The sequence below is a fragment of the Podarcis pityusensis genome (genome assembly GCF_964106645.2).
Source record: "Podarcis pityusensis genome assembly, chromosome: 3".
Classification (NCBI taxonomy): Eukaryota; Metazoa; Chordata; class Lepidosauria; order Squamata; family Lacertidae; genus Podarcis; species Podarcis pityusensis.
In genome coordinates, this window is record NC_138026.1 from 18,729,838 (window position 1) to 18,746,976 (window position 17,139).

The window sequence follows — 17,139 nt, forward strand, 5'->3', positions numbered from 1 at the left end:
CTGATTCCCAGACCGTCCGCAGGCTGGATTGAGAAAGCGATTGGGCCGCATCCGGCCCCTGGGCCTTAGGTTGCCTATTCCTGAAATAGACCAACAGCCTTCTTATCTGCACAAGCAACAATATTTACAGAGATGAATCAGAACATTTAAGACAGCAAGCATATCACCTGGTCCAACATTATGTCCCCGTGAAGCACAGGTGCAAGTTATCATCATAAATATTTCAGCACCGCTACGAAGGGACAAGGAACCCCCTTAATCCTCTTTCTGATGCTTGCACATGAAGTCAGACCATTTAGCTCAGTATTGTCGACACATGACTAGTGCCACACCACTGGGCCCTCTCACACTGTTGTGAAGTGGCACAACAATAGCTGGAAATGGGGCATGAGATGAATGGTCATGGGTTGAATCGCTATGTGTGCCTACAGAGATTTCTCCTTTCTTCCACACGGGATTTTGGGCTCGTGATGTCACTGCCCGCCATTTTGAGTGCCGCTGCTGGCAACCATTTCAAAATATTCGGTCTTAAGCAACGATGATTTTTCTCAAAATTCCTATTTATGATGTCCAAAATTATTTCCATTCTCAGATTTTTAACAAGAGCATCTTGGCTATTGCAAATACTAATACAAGGTTTTAAGGTGTTTGGGGTGTGGGTGCGTGTATTGTTATATTGGGGTAACTACATTTTTAGGGTCTATTTTTAGAGTCACAATGAATTCCAGAGATAAACCACTGACTACTGGAATGAGTATAGAGGAGGGCAACTAAGATGACCAAGGGTCCAGATGTCAAGCCTTATGAGGAATGGTTGAAGGAGCTGTGCATGTTTAGCTTGGAAAAGAGGAGACTGAGAGGAGATATAATAGCCGTCTTCAACTATCTCACGGGCTGTCACATGGAAGAGGGAACAAGCTTGTTTTCTCCTGCTCCAGAGGGGAGGACTCAAACCAATGGCTTTAAGATACAAAAAGTTGAGATTCCAACTAAACTTCAGAAAAAACTTTCTAACAGTAAGAGCTCTTTTGACAGTGGAATGGTCTCCCTCCGGAGGTGATGGACTCTCCTTCCTTGGAAGTTTTTAAGCAGAGGTTGGATGGTCATCTGTCATGGATGCTATAGCTGAGATTCCTGCATTGCAGGGGGTTGGACTAGATGACCCTTGGGCCCCTTCCAGCTCTACAAATCTATGATTCTATGCAGTGCTTTTTTTCTTTTTAAAAAGGTTTAGGGGTACTCTCATTTTGACTCAAGAAAATCACCATTTTATAGTTCAAATTGGGAAAAATAAATACAGGAAATAGACAAAAGTACAAAGATTCACAAAATGTTTAGGGATATGTGTACCCCTGCGTCCCTCCAGAAAAAAAGCACTGATTCTATTATTCTTCCCCAAATGAATGAGCAATGATATACAATGCCATGTGCCAAATGGTCAATGCCAGCTTTTTGAGAGTGGGAAGAAGTGATCTGGAAGGTATACAAAACCACAGTCTGGTTTCAGGAGAAAGCTACTCAGCATTCTTAATTTTTCAGCTTGCTTTCCCCAGACAAGTAAGAACCTGTTAATGAAACTGACAGGAGACCTTCGTTTTTATTTATTTATATTATTATTATTATTATTATTATTATTATTATTATTACTACTACTACTTGTTAACAATTCCCCCCTGCATTTGGAAAACTAGCAGGTAAGGGGAGAAACAATAAACTAGCTTAAAAAACCCCTGATGGCTAGGTTTTTATTTGCAAGGCCACATTTTTGTATGGAGGAGCATTCAATCCATCATGTGAGTCTGCTACTGCAGTCCCAAGTATTATGGTCCAGAAACTGGTTTCTTTTCTCACATTCTGAAGGAAAAGAGGCCCTTAAGAATCAAGGGCAGTTTAGAAGGCTTATTCTCTCACCCAGTTAATTTTCTTTCTTGGGTCTCCTGAAAAGTGAATATTGATAGGAAAGAGTTTGGAATGGAATTAGCAGACTGAAAACAACAACAACAACAACAACAACAACCCAGTAATTTGTGGCTTATACGTACTCAGAACTGTTTCAGATATTCATGTATTAAATTTTTTTCCTCCATGCCTTTTTAAAAAAATTATACAAAAAAACTTTTCAAGGAAGTATTTGCATAAAAAATAATCTCCTTGGCATTCTTTGAGAACAATTTTTTAAAACGTGAGATAAAAAGGAATTTAGAGCTTGGTGCTGTGACCAGCAAATGATTAGCTTTATCAGGATTTTGCTACACCATACTGAAGTATTTTAACATTCTGATCTCAGGGCAGATTCACACATGAAGCTACATTCATTAACATCAGTGATTTGCTCCTGAACACATACATTCACAGTATTGCATCTGAAGGGATATGAAAGCTCTGTTTGTGATGCTTGACCTGCCTTGACTTTCTCACTCAAGTCTCTTGAGGTTGGAGGAAAACAACAACACATAATTGCATATGCATGTCTGAAACTCAACCTCAACCACTCCTTTCACAGAGGGGATTGCTCCCAACTGGTAGCAGTGATTTATCTCATGCTAGTTTAGTGTTCAGAAGCCAAGGCCGGTAGCATACTCTTGTTTACGGTATTGTTTTGCATTTGACAAAATCCATTCGAGGCACTTACAACCACTCCTTTGGGATTCAGAGGGTCAATGGGACTATCTTTCAGGCCACAAAGTTCCTTTGTGGCACATCCTTTAGAGGAAACCAGCTGCAACGTAGAAATGTAATGAGGAGCAAACATTTTCAAGTATACCGTATTTTTCGCCCCATAGGACGCACCGCCCCATAGGACGCACCTAATTTTTTGGGGGGGAAATAAAGAAAAAAAAAATTTTCCCTCCCCAGGCACGGGGCAGGCGCGGGGGAAGCCCGAGCTTCCCCCGACCCCAGCCCCCAGAACAGCCTGCTATCCGCAAGCCTAGGGAACCGAGCCGGTCTGCCCAGGCTTGTGGAGAGGTGCGCGAAGCCCGGGCGCGCTCTTCAGCGCGCACCAGGCTTCGGAATGCAGGCAGCTCTGCTCTACTCTCCGGAGCCCCGCACGGCTTCGCGCCGGGATCGGGAGGGTGGCGCGGAGCTGCAGGAAGCCCTGGAGTGCAGACAGCTCCGCGCCACCCTCCGGAGTCCCGCGCGGCTTCGCGCCGGGGTCCGGAGGGTGGCGCGAAGCTGCAAGAAGCCCTGGAGCGCAGGCAGCTCTGCGCCACCCTCCGGAGCCCTGCGCGGCTTCGCCCCGGGATCGGGAGGGTGGCGCGGAGCTGCAAGAAGCCCTGGAGCGCAGGCAGCTCCGCGCCACCCTCCGGAGCCCTGCGCGGCTTCGCCCCGGGATCGGGAGGGTGGCGCGGAGCTGCAGGAAGCCCGGGAAAGCCTGCATTCGCCCCATAGGACGCACACACATTTCCCCTTCATTTTTGGAGGGGAAAAAGTGCGTCCTATAGAGCGAAAAATACGGTAATCACACACCCATAAAACAGTTAAAATACTTCCTGATATGTTGCTACTTGCTTCACTTCCCTGTTTGCAGCCTAGCCAGATCATCTCGCACCCAGTCTGCAACCATTTCAGCCATCTCCTCACTGGAACCAATCATGAAAGCATGTCGGAATCCTTTCTCACACAATCGGATGTCTCCATCTGGGAAATCCCTCTTCATCTCTTCATAGTATTGCAGGGGACACCAGCGGTCTATACTTCCGTAATAAAAAGTCAGCTGAAAAACAAAACAGAGATAGGATAGGAGAAAAAACAAGCAAACCCCTCACACAAACCAAGTAAATATATCAGAAGAAAAGACAGAGATAAATCTAAGTGTCAGACGGGAAATGGAAATTTGGCACCCTGGGATGGCTCAGTTGGTAGAGCACAAGATTCTCAATCTCAGGACTGTGGGTTCAAGCCAGATGTTCGGCAAAAGATGCCTGTACTGTGGTACCTTGGTTTTCAAATGCCTTGGTACTCAAACAACTTGGAACCCGAACACTGCAAACCTGGAAGTAAGAGTTCCAGTTTGCGAACTTTTTTTGGAAGCCGAATATGCTCCTATTTGAGTGCCACACTTCCATTTTGAGCGCCACACTTGCATTGTACAGTGGTACCTCGGGTTACATACGCTTCAGGTTACAGACTCCGCTAACCCAAAAATAGTACCTCGGGTTAAGAACTTTGCTTCAGGATGAGAACAGAAATCGTGCGGCGGCGTGGCAGCAGAGGGAGGCCCCATTAGCTAAAGTGGTGCTTCAGGTTAAGAACAGTTCCAGGTTAAGAATGGACCTCCAGAACAAATTAAGTACGTAACCACTGTATTGCACTTGCAGAGGTCCTGGTGGTCCCTTCCAACTCTACAATTCTATGATTCTATGACTCATTGAGGGACGTGGGTGGCATTGTGGGTTAAACCACAGAGCCTAGGACTTGCCGATCAGAAGGTCGGTGGTTCGAATCCGATCACAACAGTGACCTATACAAGAACTCTAGGGAAGATCAGAAAGCATCGTGCATACTAGGAATTCTATTTTTTTTTTATGATATTTATTAACATTTCAGAGAATACAAAAATTACGCAAAAACAAAAAGTAAAAATACAAGAAAATACAAAATACAGAAGAAAAAAAAAATACATAAAATACATAAAAAAAAGGAACATACAAAATAAAAACAATTAAAAACAGATTAATTTTCTCTAACATATCCTCCTTACCCTTATTTCCCCGAACCTCCTCGTACCTCCCTTCTTTGTATTCCAGTTCAATTTGTTAGTTCAGCAAATCCTTACCATTAAGCTTTTACCCATTTGTGGATCTTTTTTTCCATATCTCTTAAAGCATTACAGCTACAAACCACTTAGTTTCTATCCAACACCCTTCTAAAATTCATTAATTTTACAATATTTCTGTAAATAGTCTTTAAATTTCTTCCAGTCCTCTTTCACCGACTCTTCTCCCTGGTCTCGGATTCTGCCAGTCATTTCTGCCAATTCCATATAGTCAATCACCTTCATCTGCCATTCTTCCAGAGTGGGCATACTAGGAATTCTATAGCATCATGATGCTCAAAATTTCTCAGATCAAGAAGATGAAATGCGTAGAGCGCTTTTCAGCAAAGGCCCCAACCAGGAGGCAAACACATATTGCACAGGGCCAGCAGCCTGGAAGGGCAGGTGTGGGTGCAACTCTGCATTGTAGGACAGACAAGTTTGCCTGTCTTTACCCGCCACCCTGCACTGCAGATGGAGATTTTGCTGAGTCCTTTGCACATGGATAAGGGTCCAGTCCGCATGCAAAATTATGCTCTCAGCAAGGGAAATCCACAAGAAGAAGCCTGCGGTTCTTTCATGCTGTGCTGGATCTCAAGGCTGCATGCCAAGGCACAACAAGGGGGGAAATTAATAGGATTTGCATCAAGCAAACCTGCTTAGGATAGGATATTTCTATGCTTCCCCTTTGGCATGTTGGGCTCAACCATATATGATGCTACATGGGTTGTTTGCTATCGCAATTAAAAATTAAAATGAATGAAATGATAAAATGACAGCAGGGTGTTGGGGAGGGGAGGTTTCCTTTTCCACCAGAGTCCTGAGGAAACTGGAAAATGTTTGTAGAGTGTTTTAAAAATCAGTACAGTGGTACCTTGCGTTACATATGCTTCAGGTTACATACACTTCAGGTTACAGACTCCGCTAACCCAGAAATAGTACCTCGAGTTAAGAACTTTGCTTCAGGATGAGAACAGAAATCGTGCGGCGGCGGTTCGGCGGCAGCAGGAGGCCCCATTAGCTAAAGTGGTGCTTCAGGTTAAGAACAGTTTCAGGTTAAGAACGAATTAAGTTCTTAACCTGAGGTACCACTGTATAAACAAATGAACAGATTAGCAGGACCCGACTAATGTCCAGCATGGTAAGAGGAAGGAGGAGACAAAGAGTAAGAAGAGTAGAATTTGGTAACTTAGAGTACGCAGGGAGAGGTGGAAAACAAAATATTCCAGAGAAAGACAGGAAGGGAAGTCCTTACATGTTCTGTTTGTTTGCCCTTAGTTTGTCATGGTTTCTTTTTCATTTTACTCTCCCAGCCCCCTTTCCTTCTTCTTTTTGAATTGTATGTAAAAACGCACATACAATTTTTTATATAAAAAAGAAACTTTCCTCAGCCCCTCCATTAGAGGTGATAAATCTAAGAAATATCTAACAGAATCAAAGGCTCTAATCCAGCGATGGCCAAACTTGGCCCTCCAGCAGTTTTGGGACTACAATTCCCATCATCCTTGACCACTAGCCCTGTTAGCTAGGGATGATGGGAGTTGTAGTCCCAAATCAGCTGGAGGGCCAAGATTGGCCATCACTGCTCTAATCTTAACCATGGTTACTCAGATATAATAAGTTCTACTAAATTCAATAGGACTTATTCCCAGGTGAGAGAGGGCTAGGACTGCAGCTGGGCAGAGCAATCCTAAGTAGAGGAGGCAGACAGTTAAGCTGGTGGAAGCAGTGGCATAGCGTGGGGGGTGGGGTGGGCAGGCACAGGGGCGGTTGCCCTGGGTGCAAAATTGTTAGGGGGCGCAAAATTTCACCACCCGGTGCTGCCTCAGTACAGCTGTTCGCTTCCGTTGTTGGGCTCCATTGAAAATGCATGGCCCCCGACACTGGCAACCCATGATATGCCACTGGGTGGAAGTTACCCCTACTGTATTATAAACTCTGCTCAGTTACTGCCACTGCTGCCTGAGCTGGCCTAACCCTAACAGAGGAAATGCAAAGATTTAAAAGAGAGTTTGACTTAAACCACCCTTTTCTGCTGGTGTTAAGTTATGCCAAGTTGCCAGATCATGTGACTGAGCTTAAAAGAGGTTTGGAATAGGTGCAAGTCTTTCCTTGCCCAATCCTGCACCTTTTTGGGGACTTATCGAGTAGCATAAACTTCACCAGCTAAAGTTCTCCTGGCTGAGCCTCATCTTAGCTAGGATGTGGGAGTGTGGTCCTGACTTACTTTATTTTTATTTAATTCTTTATTAAGATTTATATACCACCCTTCATCATAAGATGCCAGTTGTGGTTCACAGAATAAAAAACAGGATTAAAAACAAGGAAAACTAAACTAAACTGACTGAGCCCTGGCTTACCTGGGACCGATTTAGATCTGCCTATTTCCAAATCCTGACGGATCTTGGGTTTAGATTGCTATGTAAATCTTGAAAGTATGCAAATAGCTCTACAAACCCAGCCATGTGGATACACTATAAGAATAATAAGAATAGCCAGACATATTTTCAGTCTGTACAGCAGTTCATGCCTCAGTGCCATCGATAAAGATTAGCTAGCAGAAAATTGCTTTTAATTTAGACCTTGTTGTATTCCAGTTATTCCCATCTATTTTCTTTTTGCCAGAGCGCAATTTCAATGCTCCCCCACTTTTTGGCGTTGGGTCACGTTATCAAATGCAATGTCCATAAAATATGGCATGAGGATTCAGATATACACAATGATGGCAGATGCTGTGAAAACACCATAGGAATCAGAGATTGCTATCAACAGGATGTTTAGATTAAAGAGTTTCTAAGAAAATAATGAAGATTTCCTGCAGTTCATTCTGACTGGCACTACAGTTATGACAGCTTGAGAAAGTGCAAGTTACTGACCAAACAATTCTGTCTGCCACAGATCCAAGGTGGAAAAAGAAAGCAACCGTTTAAATGTACGGCAAGCATAGTCCTAAGAATTAAGTGTCCTCGATTCAGACATGAAGCCACATGGCAACTAGATTAGATGGCTCCTGTTACTGGGTGGTTTCTAACTCCTTGAAAGATTCCATCAATGGTGTCTCTGAAAATTTTTACACATCACCTGGGAAGGCAGGTGAACTAATGCCAGTGTACTGGAAGAAGCAAAGATCACCAGTATTGAAGCAATGGTTCTTCAACATCAACTTCGTTGGACTGGTCATGTTGTGCAGATGCCCGATTATTGTCTTCCAAAGCAAATACTCTACTCCGAACATAAAAATGGAAAGCATAATGCTGGTGGTCAACTAAAGAGGTTCAAAGACTCTCTCAAGGCAAATCTAAAAAAAATGTAGTATAAACACTGACAACTGGGAAACACTGGCCTGCGAGTGCTCCAGTTGGAGAACAGCCTTTACCAAAGGTGTCATGGGCTTTGAAGATGCTTGAACTCAGGACGAAAGGGAGAAATGTGCTAAGAGGGAGGCACGCTTGGCAAATCCTCGTTGTGATCAACTCCCACCTGGAAACCTAAGACCCCACTGTGGAAAGGCGTGTGGAACAAGAATTGGTCTTCACATTCCCTTAAAGACTCACTTTTAAAACCGTGTTTATGGAAGACCATCTTACTCGGCTACGAGGGACTGCCAAAGATGATGATGATGAAGAAGAAGAAGAAGAAGAAGAAGAAGAAGAAGAAGAAGAAGAAGAAGGTTTTCAAAATATGACATGTAGCTGGGGGTAGATACTGTGATATGGAAAGAAGGGTTTTTTTTTGTTTTTTGCATCCAACATTTCCAAGCTTGGGACATACTTTCTGCATGGAACCTCAGATTCTGTTGGAATCTGGTTGGCCACTGCAAGAAGAGAGTGCAGGACTGGGAATAATTATTACTTTGCTTTATTACTTGCCCTTCAGCCTAAGGTCCCTAGGTGGTCGCACCCATTTAAACCACAACATTAAAAAAGAAATTACAAGAAACATAAAAACTAGAACTTCTTCTCTTTTTTGGTAACTCAACAATAGCCACTTTCTTCCATTTCCCAAGAGCTCGATTTCTGCCTACCCTTGTGTTCCAATGCTGCTTTTCAAATCTTGTGTATGTCACAGAAGGACTAATTTGAGCATGTGGTGCAGAAATTTCGGATACTGCCGCATGTGCCAGAGCACATGCTTAAATGCTATGTGCGACAAAACCCTCATGTGCAGCTTTCCTAACTTCCATTCTGAACTTCAGCAGAACTCAGTCCAAAAAGCATATGAGGGCTGCCAAAATAAAAGGTGTTCCTGGCTGCTGAGAGCATTTCAGGCCTATTCATGCGGCGTATTTGAAAGATTTTCCACAACTGGAGGCAAGTGATTTACTCTGGCTGTGGGCAGAGAGACCGCATCTGTGGTGTCTTCCGTACTGCTGCCTTCCAGATTGTGAACCTTTCAAGGGCAATAACTATTAAACTGCTATGGACAGCTTTGGACACTGGGTCAAGAAAACTGGGCAACACCAGGCCAGCTGTTTCAATAAAACCAGCTCAAGGTTGGTTTTGGCTGCTTTGGTTTGCAATTTTCTTCAAGCTGGTTTAAACAAAATGAGCCTGTGCTTTAAAAAACCTGAGTGACGTTAATTTGAAGGAAATGAGAGAGAGAGAGAGAGAGAGAGAGAGAGAGAGAGAGAGAGAGAGGGGCTTCTTCAAAGGCATTTTGGCTGAGATCCTTAAAGGGCGGTATATAAATTTAAGAAATACACAAATAAATAGCTAATACATTTTTGCATTGCAAAATGGATAAATGGATTTATGAAAGATTTTCCCTCATGACTGAGAAGAACTCCTCAGCTGCTTAGAAAACTCAGGAAGCTGCCTTATACTGAATCAGACCATTGCTCCATATATCTCAATATTTTCTATACCAGCAGCAATTATCTTGGGTTTCACATCCAGGCTGAACGTGAACATAAAGGGCTTCTACACATGCAGCGAGGGTTTACCTTCTCACTTCCATCAGGGAATGTCAGAAGCTGCCTTATCTTGACTCAAGACCATTGGCCTCGGCCCAGTATACCTGAAGGAACGTCTCCACCCCCACAGTCCAGCCCAGGCACTGAGATCCAGCTCTGAGGGGCTTCTGGCAGTTCCCTCACTGCGAGAAGTGAGGCTACAGGGAACCAGACTGAGGGCCTTCTCGGTAGTGGTGCCTGCCCTGTGGAATGCCCTCCCATCAGATGTCAAGGAAATAAACAACTATCTGACTTTTAGAAGACATTTGAAGGCAACCCTGTTTAGGGAAGTTTTATGTTTTATTGTGTTTTTAATGTTCTGTTGGGAGCAGCCCAGAGTAGCTGGGGAAACCCAGCCAGATGGGTGGGTTATAAATAATAAATTATTATTATTATTAAATTATTATTGGCCTTTTGATATCAGTAATGCCCATTTGGGCTGCCAATAGCTCTCCAGAGTTCCAGACAGGGATCTTTTGCCGTCTATTACCTGAAGGCGGCACAGATCGAACCCGCAAGTGTCTGCATACTCGGCATGAGTTCTACTTTGGAGTTACATTGGAGACCATTGGTTCAAATTCTGTGTGGTGAGGTGGTGATGGGGGAAGGTGCTTTCTTCCAAAATGGAAGAAACCCGAAGCCTGTAGCTGTGTGCAAGAAGCCAACTGCATTCCACTCTGAACCAGGAGAGGATGTTTACATTACACAACCATGATGCAATAATACTCGAAACACTGAATTTGCCCAAACCAGGTAAAAACTCACGCCTGTAAATGCAGACGTCTCTTGGAGGCTAGTTAGGGATCCTATGTGCACGGCTGGAGGGGCACCTAACACCGTGTATACACAACGATGTGTATTCATATACATTTGCCATCATCACGGACACATTTTTGTGTGTGAGAGAAACACAATTGTGTACGTTTGAATCACAGCAAGCTGGCTGAAGGTGTCCGTCTTTACCCTGGCTTTGAGGAGGATATTTTTTAGGACCCAGTTTATTTTTGTGCTTTTATGTTGTGAACCACCCTAAGCGGTATACAAATTAAAGAAACAAAAGAATAATAAAGTTGTTTTAATCAGTTTTAAATACAGTGATACCTTGGTTAAGTACTTAATTCGTTCCGGAGGTCCGTTCTTAACCTGAAACTGTTCTTAACCTAAAGCACCACTTTAGCTAATGGGGCCTCCTGCTGCTGCCGTGCCGCCGGAGCACAATTTCTGCTCTCATCCTGAAGCAAAGTTCTCAACCTGAAGCTATTTCTGGGTTAGCGGAGTCTGTAACCTGAAGCGTATGTAACCTGAAGCGTATGTAACCTGAGGTACCACTGTATAGTGTTTTAATGCTGTAACCTGGGACCTTAGAGTGAAGGGCAGGTAAATGATGATGAGGATGATAATAGTGCTCATTTATCATGTTATTTTCTATGCCTTGTGGGATGTGCACTGCTGCCTACGGTGTGGACAGGACCCCCAGTTAATAAGGGCGTGAAATGTTCTCAAGCATGTGAAACAGCCAACACTGCCCCACATGATTTGTTTCGGGATCTCTGAGAGGCGGGATCAACACTTGGACTTTAAATTGTCTGCTTTTGCACCAGAAACAGGGCAGCGACTCTTCCTTTTCGTTTAGCATTTGAAACCGAGGGTTTAAAACCTAGTGACCCACTTCTGCTAAAACGCCTCCAGCCCCCTTACCTGTCAGCATTTGCTGCACCTGAGACGCCCAGCTCCGAAAAGGCCCATATTTTCTCTTACTCCCTCCTTGACTCCTACTAATTATGCTGCAAAACTGGGCTTGAAAAGGCAGGAATAATTTAGTGTCTCTTTTCTCTCACCTCCTTCAACACACAACATGCAAATGGGATCCAGAAATAACTTTTCTCTTCCCCAGCAGCTGGCACCGTCAGGTGTTAAGATTGGCTTTACACTTATGATCACACTGACTACTAAGCAGCATAAATTTCTCAAAGTGACAACTTGCCAACTCTATCGCAACTTGGGCTCCAGTTCCTGTTCTCGTCGGCTTCCAACCCTTTATTAGTCAAGCCCTACTTTTAACGTCAGTACACTTCAGGTTGAAGTCTGTGCCAACTCACATTTCTCCCCTAATTTTCACATTCCCAGAAATTATTAGAAGGAAGAATTAGGGGGGAAAGTTGAGAGTGTGGGGTGGAGGGAAGAAGAAGAAGAAGAAGAAGAAGAAGAAGAAGAAGAAGAAGAAGAAGAAAAAGAAGAAGAAAAAGAAGAAGAAGAAGAGGTATTTAACTCCACACTTCTACTCTGTCCTGGTCTTGCCAGCTTTCTATATCTTTGTCTCAATTAAAAAAATTAAAAATAAAATAAAAATTCCCTGGGTAGAGCACACCACTTTAAAAGTGCAATGACACAGAGGAACAAATAAAACACAGGTTTTCAAAGTAGGCCTCCAGGTGCAAAAGCATTGCTCAGGTTGACGTAGTCAAGGAAAACAGATGGAAATAGACAGAAGCACCTGCGAGGCACTTGCTGCCTGCCATAGCCTTTAATTCAGAAAGGAAAGTAAGCATATTTTACAAGTATAATGAGCAAAAGGTGAATGGCGCCAAGGTCAAACTGGCTCGCACATCTTGCATAGAGATATTCTGAGGTGAATGTATCATTGAGAAAGTAGACAGGGGTCAGTAAACTTTTTCAGCAGGGGGCCGGTCCACTGTCCCTCAGATCTTGTGGGGGGCCGGACTATATTTTGAAAAGAAAAAAAAGTGAACGAATTCCTATGCCCCACAAATAACCCAGAGATGCATTTTAAATAAAAGGACACACCCTACTCATGTAAAAACATGCTGATTCCTAGACCGTCTGCAGGCCAGACTTAGAAGGTGATTGGGTCGGATCCGGCCCCCGGGCCTTGGTTTGCCTACCCCTGAAGTAGAACAATTGTTAACCAGCTCATATCAGGTGAATGTCAGTGTATATGCATAGCATATCAGCCCCATGAAAAAGCAACATTCTGTTCTCTTGCAAATTCTGATCGGGGCTGCTGATCTCAACATAGCACCAAAGAAATGTGCTATTCAAATAATTCTAATTTGTTCCCGGAATGTCCTGCTTTTCCTTAAGGTAAAGGTAAAGGGACCCCTGACCATTAGGTCCAGTCGTGACCGACTCTGGGGTTGCGGCGCTCATCTTGCTTTATTGGCCGAGGGAGCCGGCGTACAGCTTCCGGGTCATGTGGCCAGCATGACTAAGCTGCTTCTGGCGAACCAGAGCAGCGCACGGAAACGCCGTTTACCTTCCCACCAGAGCGGTACCTATTTATCTACTTGCACTTTGACGTGCTTTTGAACTGCTAGGTTGGCAGGAGCAGCGACTGAGCAACGTGAGCTCACCCCGTCACAAGGATTCGAACCGCCGACCTTCTGATCGGCAAGCCCTAGGCTCTGCGGTTTAACTCACAGTGCCACCTGCATCCCGCTTTTCCTTAGGACGTCCCTATTTTTATCTGAGAAATTTTGGGAGGGCATATGGAGTTATGCAACCCCTGAGCCCAGGAGATACAGCCCTTCAAAGTCATCTGAAGCCAGCCTGTATAGCGACGTTTTTTAATGTTTAATGTTTTATTATGTTTTTATATATGTTGAAGCCACCCAGAGTGGCTGGGGCAACCTAGTCAGATAGGCGGGGTATAAATAATGAAAATTAATAATGTTATTATTATGGAGTAGGATGGCCCCATTTTCATCAAAGAAATGCTGGAAGGTATATAGAAGACCTTTAGAAAGTAGTATAAAGTGTTGCTGATTAGGCTGGCTCTCTTAAGATTTTTTTTTTTTTTAATGGGTAGTATAGTGGCTTACTGTTTTAGATAGAGCACCTAAATATTTAGACATTTAGCTGAACTTTCTGGACTTTGTCAGATATTTCTGTTATTTTGTCGTTTTTATTTTGTGATATTTAAAAATATTTATTATAGGTTATGTGGAATAAGGCCAGAGGCGCAAACTCTTTCTAACCAATAAATGCAGACAAACTATACATAACTGGCCTGAGATCAGAACAGGATCATTTGGGTATTAAAAAGTGAGACAGTGAAGTATCTGCAAATGGGCAACTCATTAGAACTGGGAAGAGTAAAGAATTACCTTCTTTAAATGCTTTCTGATGGCAGTGTTATCTCTCTCTACGACCACCTTCATCTCTTGATTTCCCAGGTATACAGCGTTTACTGCAAAAATAAGAGACCCACATGCAATTATGGCAGTATAAAAACAGCTTGTGCAGAAAACAAAAGATGCTGGCTAGATTTTCCAAGTCAAGTTGAGTCTAAAACACGTCTATCCTCAAAGAAACTGTTCTAGACCTGAAGTCCCGTAGCGGCTTGCCATATTGGCAATGCAACCAAATCTAGGGTTGCCATTTTTCAATAAGTAAAAGGTTGTTGAGCTTTTTTGGGGTGAATTTCGCCCATTTAAACCCCCCCCCCCCCGATGGTAATTTTGTCCATGGAAACCTGGAAACATGTCCAGGAAAAACCGAACATATGTGTATTTTTAAGAAAAAAACAGAAATTATATGATGCAGTAGAAAAAGATTTACAATGGAACCCATGGAGGGGTAGAGGGAAGTATAAGGCTTCAGAGAATCCTATATGTTTATGATTATGATTATTGTTTGAATTCAAATGTAAATGGTAAAACTGAATAAAATAATTATCTATCTATCTATATCTATCTATCTATCATCTATCTATCTATCTATCTATCTATCTATCTATCTATCATCTATCTAAAAACCGGACATATGGCAACCCTAGTGAATCCATCATTATTAACAACAGCAGCTCAGTTCAAAGACAGTGAGTGGACCTTCTGTACTCATTGCAGGGAACTGTGAATGATGTCGACAGTGCAATGTGCGCCACGGCAATTTCACACCACCCTCCTTCTGCTTCATGGACAGGGGTGTATGAAGATGGCACAAATCAATTGGTCATAAAAGAGGCATCCAACCAAACACCGCAGGAGAGTGGAAGCACCCATGCTTTCCCACCATGCTTGCCTTTGGACGCTTCTCGGTAACACGTGACGTGTGGCTTTCTCAACCCTCAACTGGCAAAGAAGAAAGAACGTCATGCACAGTCAGAGTTCAACCGTGTGCGATTGGCCTTGCAACAGAAACCATGGTTATTGTTATTCATTTAATTATGTGAGGGCTGTGGTGCCAGTTTTGACCTATAAAACAATTAACTGGTTCAACACGGCATAAGGCAGCGTTTTCAAAGGGGAGTTCCACATTGCATTGTTTCAAATTGATTTTAGCATCTTTCGTTTGTTTTAAAATAGTTGAATATGCGTTGTTAAGACTTGCTACCTACTCCAAGGCCCTACAGATGTATGAATAGAAATCGAAATAAATCTGTGAAATAAATCTATGGGTTGTATCCAACACTGCAGCTCCATTCTTGGAGCAGATTCCCTTTCTTGCCATCTCTAGCACACCCTTAAAATTGAGGGAACCCTCTGGGATCTGGGGGGCAGAGGGTAGGATATCTGTTGCATGGATGGAAATCACTTGTGAAGTGCAGCATATGTTTATATAGTTTATAGCCTAAATTGGTTATTTACTCAAATGAGAATGCTATCAATTCTGCTTTCCGAAGGGAATTAATTGATCGGAATTAAAGGGTTTGATCATCCTTCGTGATCTCAAGGTAACTAGCTTCCCACAAGTCCTTCTGTGCTTGCCATGTAATGGGTAAGGATGCCTTGAAACATTGGAAATTTAAACGGATTTCCCCATTGATTGCCTGGAGGGGAGGGGTTTTCTCTGCTCTTTGTTCCGTTTGAGCAAACACAGTAACAAACAGAAGCGGGTGGGCAGTAAGACCCTGAGGCAGAATGCAGGAAAGCAGCAGCTTCCTCTTTTCAAGGCTTCCCTTCTCCGGACGATTGATATTTGCCTGATTTTTGCCTTCACTCGCGCCTGTCGGCTCCAGGGACCACACATTCGCTCAATAACACGCACAGACATTTCCCCTTACTTTTTAGGAGAAAAAATCTGCGTGTTATAGAGGGGAAAATACGGTATATAGCCTTTAGAAGACATCTGAAGGCAGCCCTGTATAGGGAAGCTTTTAAGTGTTTTATTATGTTTTTATATATTTTGGAAGCCATATAGAGTGGCTGGGGCAACTCAGTCAGATGGGTTGGGATAATAATAATAATAATAATAATAATAATAATAATGGAATAGGACGTCCCTATTTTCATGAGAGAAATGTGGGAGGACATGAACTCTCACGGCATATGCCATATGCCTGGGAGCAGCAGCTAGCAGAGTTTCAAATCGTACGTCACTGGTATGGGCAAGAGCAACACATTGTCCCAACAGGCAGAGAAAAAGGAAACAGCAATCAGACAGATCCTTTTGAGTGACCCCAAAACATTACATTGAGCAAATTCCTGAAGCACTTGGAGGAAATGGAAGCAAATGACACTAAGGAGGGAGAGGTGAGAGCTCAAGAGGTCTCCATGCCAAAAGGGAAAGTTTTCTGTAGACACAGTTGGAGAACCCAGATCAAAAGCTAAATGAACAAGGTGCTTGAAGCTAAGGTGGCATTAGACAACTGAGTGACTTTGCATAATCATAAGCAATGCATGAAACCCAGATCTGTTATCTGTTATTTACCAGAAGAGTTGCTATTTTCTGTGTCAGTTTCTTCTTTGGGTAGAATTTTTCCTTGGTTTCTTTGACACTGAGGAAGAACCTAGATATTCTCCTGGATGTTCCTTCCCCAAACTATCAGGATTGTGATTGAGAAGGCGGTTCGGATTGCATTGTTTTGTTTTTAACGTATTTTTATTAAAGATTTCTTAGTTTACAAAAGTATGTGCAACGCCTCTTTTTTCAAGTTATATTTTCATTTGTTGAGACATTAGTGTTACATTAGGACAGTGGTGTCCAAACTTTTTTCAAAGAGGGCCGGATTTGATGAAGTGAAGGGCTGTGGGGGCCAACCAAAGTTGTTGACCTTTTTTCAGGGTTGGAGTTGTTGATTAAAGTTAGGCCCCCGAAATGGACTTTGGACACGCCTGCATTAAGAAGAAAAGGGGGAAAGAGGTGGAGGGGGGCATGGTGAGGAGTGGGGTTGGGGTCGGGTGACAATGCTTCTATTCTACTTAGTGTATGTGTGGGGTTTTGTGTCAGCATCGCTTGTGCGGGTTCCCTTTACTATTCGCTTGCATTCCTTTGGTGGCGAGAAAGGTTGATTTGTCCCCGTGTCAGTTTCAGTTTATTGGTTAGTTTTTCTAATAAGGCTGCTTCCCATACTATTTGATACCATTGGTCCATGCTTACTCCTGACAGGTCTCGCCAGTGTCTGGCTATGATGCTTCTGGCTGGTGAGTGTAGGTGGCTTATGAGCTCTTTATGATGTGAGTGGGCACTATTA

The 17,139-nt window shown here is 43.2% G+C and overlaps 1 protein-coding gene across 2 annotated transcripts in view; it reads right to left on the reverse strand.

The window, feature by feature from the left end:
• Positions 1-3,463: 3,463 nt before the first annotated feature.
• Positions 3,464-17,139, reverse strand: part of LDAH (lipid droplet associated hydrolase) — a 92,312-nt gene continuing 78,636 nt past the window's right edge. For both annotated transcript variants that reach the window (XM_080999315.1, XM_080999314.1), the window contains 2 exons: positions 13,832-13,914; positions 3,464-3,715 (listed from right to left, as the gene is read on the reverse strand). In XM_080999315.1, the coding sequence (XP_080855441.1) occupies positions 3,512-3,715; positions 13,832-13,914 (287 nt within the window). In that variant the 3' untranslated portion in view covers positions 3,464-3,511. The remainder of the gene's footprint in view (positions 3,716-13,831; positions 13,915-17,139) is intronic.